At 39.7% G+C, this 7,208-nt stretch overlaps 2 protein-coding genes across 3 annotated transcripts in view; both read left to right on the top strand.

The window, feature by feature from the left end:
* The first annotated feature begins 12 nt into the window (after nt 1–12).
* On the top strand, nt 13–3,438 carry natd1. The gene is made up of 3 exons (XM_046075288.1): nt 13–251; nt 1,480–1,598; nt 1,717–3,438. The coding sequence occupies exons 1-3, from the start codon at nt 152–154 to the stop codon at nt 1,831–1,833; spliced, it is 336 nt and encodes a 111-aa protein (XP_045931244.1). The 5' UTR covers nt 13–151; the 3' UTR covers nt 1,834–3,438.
* Nucleotides 1,488–7,208, top strand: part of tmem11 (transmembrane protein 11) — an 8,466-nt gene continuing 2,745 nt past the window's right edge. The window contains exon 1 of one of the 2 annotated variants that reach the window (XM_046075280.1): nt 1,488–1,598. Coding sequence is in view for 1 of the 2 variants with exons in the window: in XM_046075274.1 (XP_045931230.1) it covers nt 5,786–5,832 (47 nt within the window). In the remaining variant the exon portion in view is untranslated. Of the gene's footprint in view, nt 1,599–5,688; nt 5,833–7,208 lie in introns of those variants that run through there. The other variant, XM_046075274.1, reaches the window with a different exon arrangement.

The raw sequence follows: 7,208 nt of genomic DNA, 5'->3' as shown, positions 1-7,208 counted from the left end.
CGGCGTTGATTGGCTGGATGTCACGTGACCTCACAGCTGATTTCGTTTGATGAAGTGTTTTGCTTTTGCCGTTCATCGTTTCACGTAGCCATTTCTGGTTAGCATCTCTGTAGAGTAGCACAGCTATCACCGCTAGCTCTAACAAACTACTATGGCACAGGCAGCACAGGCAGCTGTCTTCGACGCGAACAACTCTCAGATCCAGGTGGAGCACGATAAAAAGCGCCGGCAATTTGTTATAAGACTAAATGGTAAGTTCGACATGTAAACATTAGCATGCTAGCTGGCTAATGTTAGCCCAGAGGTTAGTGAGGGTTTCCTTGCTGCTAACATCGTCGCCGTCTCATAATTGAGAACTCCAGCTGCCATTTCAGACAAAGAGGGGTTATTAAGGTCACATAGTCGCGATGTCACGTTTTTATTAATCTATTATTTCATGTTAGGAAGTGAACAGACGACTGTGCCTTGACTTGTAACCTCACCAGCTTGTTGTTTTTGGCACGACGAAAAACATTTTCTTCGTTACCTAATACCTGAACGCAAATGTGCAACCTTCAATGGAATCCACTCACTAAAGACAGTTTAATAGACATCCCTGAACATAAATTATTATTATTCAAAGTAAAGTTCCCTTATAAAAACTTAGTTTCTGTCCCAAACCATTACAAGTTAGGCTCAAATCATTTGAAATTCCTTAATTAAACACGCACTGACTTTAATGAGTCAGGCCCATATGTGTTGTGGCATTTGATTTTGTTTAAAATAAATTACCCTTTGTGTTTGGCTTTAAACTTTTTTAGTTTATGACAGACTGAAATGGAGATGTTTAAAAGTGTCTTAATGTTTGTGCATATATATGCATGGAAATTATTTTTGATGATCTTGTGCTTTACAGCTGTGTGAGATGTGTTTACAGCAAAACAGTGGAAACCATTGTTCCCTGAATGAAGATATTAATCAGTCTCTGTCCACCCCACTACATTATCCTTCCCCACAAGCGCTTGTCTGTACATGGCTAGGCGATGTGTTATTAACTTTAAGTTAAAGGCTGTTGACTGTGGCACCACATCGCATGGTATCAAACCAGTGACCCTCTTGTTTTGAAGTGACTGAATGCTCACTGACTTTGTCATGCCTTGTCTTACTGATCATTTTGCAATATTACATGTAGATTACAAGCTGGTACTGCAACTTGATGAATAACTGCACTCATCTTTGAATGCCAAGACTTTATAGTTAATTCAAGATTGTGTTGCATGTATGAGGCAGATGCTACACGTTGTGGTGGATGTCGATTGTCACAGTGAGCATTTATAAATAAGTTAAAATAGGTTCAGCCTCAAACATTGACACATGCGAGTATTATCAGTATCCCCTAGCAAGGGGATGTCAAGCTGCTGTGTGTAAGCTGTAGGCAGCTGGGTTGGGGTGAAGAGAGAGTTCACACAAATATGAGCAACAACTTCTGTTTGCCCTCAGGATCTCATGATCGTGCGGTTCTTCTGTATGAATATGTGGGGAAGAAGACGGTGGACTTGCAACACACTGAAGTTCCAGATGCTTACAGAGGGAGGGGAATAGCCAAGCACCTGGCCAAGGTAAAACTCATGTAATTCAATATTAAAATCAATCACCAGAATGTCCATATAAAATGCTCCTTGATAAAAATGCCTGCCAGAACAACTTAGATGTGATTGTACGCTTCTGTGATGGCAGGCAGCCATGGATTTTGTGGTGGAAGAGGATCTGAAAGCCCACTTGACCTGCTGGTACATTCAGAAATACGTCAAAGAGAATCCCCAGCCTCAGTACTTTGAACATATTTATCAATGACACCTTCATGGCTCCGACAGAGAAGAGAAGGCGAAAGAGACTCCCAGGGGATAAACACTGTGTGACAGCATGCTTTGGAGTTACAGGCAGATTTAACACAAGAAACCTTCCAGGCATTGTTAAACATGACATTGAGTGACTCCAGAGACAACTGACAGCAAAGACATCTCTCAGCTGAACGTTGGGTCGACTCACCAGAAACAGGAAGTGAATTAGCTGGTCTCGACTTGTAAAAACATGAGCAAATAAACTAACCAAAGCTGAAGCCTGTTACCTCAAGACAGAAATCTTCAGGGTGTGTGTACCCATCAATGACTGGAAGCAAGGGTTAGGCGTGTAATGAGAACAGATGTGAGTCAAATCTTACGTCGCAAACCTTCTGTCCTCCTCACTAGTTGGGAGCAGCGCTACAAGATGACCGACCCAGGTGTCTTTCTCCATGATAGTTTGGATGGAAGCAACGAGTGCTTCACTAATGCTCAAACTGTGATGACTTTTATATATTTAGACCCCGTTTTTGATATTCAATGGCTTTGTTTTTTATGTAACTTTCAATTTCCACTCCTCTCTTAGAAATTGTGTTTCTTACAGCTGAAATGCTAATTTAGTAGGCTGTGAATGCTAAACGCATCTTTGAAACATCAAGCTACTCAAAAAAGGCATTGTTTTCCTGGGTAATTGTAAAGAGGTAAAGGCATAAATTTAGTAGGTAATGGGTCATTTTAAAAAAAAAAATATAATCTTATTTTGAAGACATTTATTTGGTTCCAGTGTTACTCTATTCACTTCATTCTTCCCAGTAACAGAAATATGCTTACTGTCCATTATTGGAGTCGTACATTGACTAGTCAAAGGTGCAGGGACTTGTAAACCAAAGAACACAAACTGAGGATGTCTAACTGTGGAGATGCAATCCTGAAGAAGCCTCAAGACAAAACTCATTATTTTCTCCATTGTACGTTTTAAATGTTAGACACAAGCATGTGATAAATTGGGCCTCAAGCTTGTCACTGTTTGGTACAGCGCCTCAGTGTGGATATGGATAAATATCTGTGCTATAACCAGCATTACAAAAACATCACTATTGTATACAGGACATTTGCATTTTATTGGTGTCCACTGTCCGAAAATGACACTGGACCTTTTTTATTTCTTACCCTCAAGGCTTGTTTCGCAAGCTGATGTCAAAATAATAAAGGTCATCATGGAAGAAAACTTTTACTCCAAAAAAAACAAAAAACAAAGGTTTACTGCGTTTTCCCTTTTTTGGCTCTTCTGGAGATTTTGCTGTTGACAATCTTAGGTGTCGAGGAGATAAATACCTCAGGTTACACAACACAAACATCAACAACTGTATGATTTAATCACTTTGGGGTAACTCCAGGAAACCACTTTCCCTTTGTAAAACTTTTCTTTAGGTGACATGCACCTATTGGTAGACCCGAGTATCCAAGGTGGTTATTTTTTGTGTGTTTATGTTAAGATTTGTGTTTTTTCTTGACCAGGTGTCAAATGCGTCAATGTACCAATCCTTGTCTAACTGTTTTGTGCTTGAAACTTGTTTTTTCATTCTTGTCTCTAAATAAATACATTAAATACTCATCACATTAATGTCAAAGTATGTATTTATAAATAACGGAGGAAGCTGCTCATACAGCTGACTTTAGAGAGATTTGATACTGCACAATATAGCCAGCAGCCAGGGTGCATTTATCATTGTTTGATAGTTAACATACATAATAACAGAATATTATATTAAGATATTGCAAGAACACGTCTCAGTGGCGATTCAATATTTAATTTGTTTGGAAAATACCTCAACATTTCTGTAGTATAAACTCTCATTCATGGCGCCATCTGGTGACAGTATCAAGAATGACATCGGCAGACATGGTAATTCAATGCAATGGGATCATCAGAAAAATGAGCAGTAGTTGGATTCTATTGTGATTTTGATCCATGTGTTAAGTGTAATTTAGCACAATGAGAACACACAAAAATATAGTTGTTTTTTCCACGTGTCACTCTGTTAGTTTCATCTCACCATTTTCAGTCTTGTGTTGCTGTACCAAGTCATATGTGGTAAAAACTCTAGCTGGGGTGACATCATAAACAGAAGTCTGTGGATTTGGTTGAGTGGCCCACAGCATGTGTATCAATCATTACACCACGTGAAACCTGTGACTCAGGTTTGTAGATACTTTAGAATAATAAATGTGACCAAGCAGGGTCCACCACCAGCAAAACAAAACACACTGAGGCTGTGTCATATTTTGTGCTGTTGGGTGAACGCTCCCCCTCAGATGGGTGAGGGGCGGAAAGAAATCTGCATGCTTAATTCGTGTTTGAAAGACATCAAAAGCCTCCAGGACTTTTATCAACTCCAGTACATCTGGTTACTCAAGAAGACCCAGAAGAAGTAGTCTCGGTGAAGTGAGGTGTAGCTCACAGGGCTGCAAAGATGCGTGCTACCTCAATCTCCACATTTAACCAGCTTCCCATAAACTCAAAACACAAACATGGAGAAACTTCATGTCCAAAGTCCTCTTGAATGACCAGATTTTTCACCAGGGCCATAGCTACCGTTGCGGACACTGAGCTCATGTCCTCTGTATATTTTCTTGGAATCTGGTTGGTTTAGGGACCTCGGGGGGAGTTTTTGATCTATAATTAAAAACCTGCCAATTGAAGTTATTTTAAAGGGTGATTCCAGTATGTTCACACTGAATATAATTAACGGAAACCTAATTAATAAAGGACCAAGGCTGTGTGTCGGCTCTTTTACTTTTTATTTGATCAACTTTATCAAACTGCTCAGTGCACCTGTGTTGAATGAAAAGCTTTGCCTCAAAAAATTTTACTTTCTAAAAAGTTAGAAAAACCTCGGTTGTAACTTCTCTCCATTATTGATTCATCATGTTTTCATTAATAGATTAATAATTAACATTGATTAAACATTTACCTGCCAACATAAGCACGTTCTGTATCACCAAATAGCCCACATCAGTTGAAAGGTTTCTTGATGGGATATTAAATGGACTATTTGAGGTCCCCAAGGGGGCATGGCAGTTCGAACAACCATGGTTTAAAAATCTCAATACTTTATTGATTGGCTTTGTGTTGATAGAGCCTACATCCAGGGGAGTAGCACTTGGTGGGGAAAAAGGGCACTGAGTATGCATGGCCCTCATGTGAGGAGGCCCCGCAGAGATACAAGAATGAATAGCCATGGATGCTGGGAGGGGCCTATCGAGAATGTCTATGGACAGGGTCCAGAATTTTGTGCTACGTGACCCTGCCTACATCGTGCATGCGTCATTTTGCTCCCTGGATGATAATGACACTGTTGCAATTGTTGTCACAGGCGCAGCATTTGGTTTCAGCTGATCTCACATCCCTGAACGCTGCCATTATAGTTGTTACATCAACAGCGCTTCAGGTTACAGCACCTGGACAGGCAGGTCATACTAGTGCACGGGAAAACAGGGACAGAGCGGAGGGCACAATATGAGTGAGTACCATAGATTGTATAAAGTGAGTGCCCAGAAGTCTACAAACACAAACCCCATGACAAAACGAGGTGGTTGGGACACTATAAATAAATAACGTTACATGTTGTATGATGTATGCAATCTACAAGCACAGATATCAATTTAAATATATAAATGGCTCCTCTATTTATTTTATATGCAATTTTGATAGTTACTTAATTAATTATTATTTTTAACAAACATACCTCCGTTCATTTGTGTCAGATTTATGGTGTGACCTCTCAAACGTCTATGCGCTATTATAAAAAATACGTAACGGCAGGCGCTCAGTTTGTATAGCATCATGGGAATCGTAGTCCCCATTCGGGTCCAAAACACGCGTCGTTTGCGTTGACAGACTACATTACCCAGAAGGCTGGGTGCCGTCATACGTCAACTGCAATCACGGTTGTATCTCCAACATGGCGTCGCTGGGAAGGAGGCGCGGTGTCCCAGTAAGCAGGGAGAGGTCAGTTACTCCACTTCTTGGCCATTAAACGAAAATCTTTTAATATGATGTATTGTTTTGTCGGTGTCACCATTCGCCAGACCCAGAACGTGCATATCGTTTGGGGTGTAAAGTTAAACGCCAACACGACAAATCGGATTTTTATCCCATGGTTAGCTAACGTTAGCGGGCTAACGTGCACTGCTAGCTAACGTTAGCAAGGAAACAAACTAGCAGCTCATGTGATGTTTTGGTTATTTCACAGTTTTTCCCGGTGTGAAAAGTCGCGTTTATAGGTGCGTGAGTGTGAACACTGGTGTGATATGCCACGACTCACATGCTGCACACTCCTGGCTGAGCTGACATTGTTGTCCGCTGTGTTTGTCGACCTGTTTTGAAAGTAATACGGTCCTCAACTTAGCTGGCAAGTGCTCCAACTTTCTACGAGTTAGCCAGTGTTATCGAACCGACGCTAAGGTACATTATGTCCCTTGCACGGTGATCCTAAAATAATTTTCACTAGTATGCGACACGCTTTCATATTAGTTACCCCCTTAGCCAATTGCCCCGCTGTCTTTGAAGCCAGCTGAACTTGGTATCTATCTAGACATTGGGTTGTTTGCCATCTTGCCAACATGAAGCTACTTGAAGGCCTCAGACAGTTGACACTGATCCACATGTGTGTGTTTGGCATGTTTAAGACCATTTACAAATAAGTTGAATCATTTCAGTTTACAGGTGTGTTGATACCGAAAATATTAGTCGATTAATCAACTAGACGATCAAAAGAAAATAGTAAATTGGTATGATTTTATTTGTCAAGCTAAATTAAATGTTCTTGGTTACCGATTCCCATATAATCAATAGTGTTATTCCTTGTTGAATAATAATTATTCATCCTTTGTACAAAGGATTTTGTTGGCAGCAATTCGACAAACTTGTGAGTCATTTTGAAATTTAAGCAATATGGAACAAAAAGTTCTGATTCTTTCTTTGTTAATGGGAATATTGTTTCTTTACTCATCTATGAAACTAAATTGAATATATTTGGGTTGTGCACAAACATTTTTCACTATTTTCTGAAATTTTATAGAACAAACAACTGATCGATTTAATCAAGAAAATTATTGACAGTGAAAATAATCTTTAGTTGCAACCCTCAAAAATGAGTTTTGTCTCGCAGGCCCTAGAGCAAAAGTAGTTTACACACTTATTGAAAAAATAATGTGGAGTTGGTGTCAACAGCATGAATTGAAATGGGCTTCACAATGTTGTAAAAATGTGGTCACACTTACCACGTCTAATATTCTGGAGGTAATAAACCTCAACTTTTTTTTTTTTTCTAGAATGCATAATTTTGACTAAATTATATCACGTATTGGTCATGGAAATTTAAT

The sequence above is a fragment of the Micropterus dolomieu genome, linkage group LG02 (genome assembly GCF_021292245.1).
Source record: "Micropterus dolomieu isolate WLL.071019.BEF.003 ecotype Adirondacks linkage group LG02, ASM2129224v1, whole genome shotgun sequence".
Classification (NCBI taxonomy): domain Eukaryota; kingdom Metazoa; phylum Chordata; class Actinopteri; order Centrarchiformes; family Centrarchidae; genus Micropterus; species Micropterus dolomieu.
Note: the sequence above shows the minus strand (reverse complement) of the source record. Positions and strands in the feature narration are given on the sequence as shown.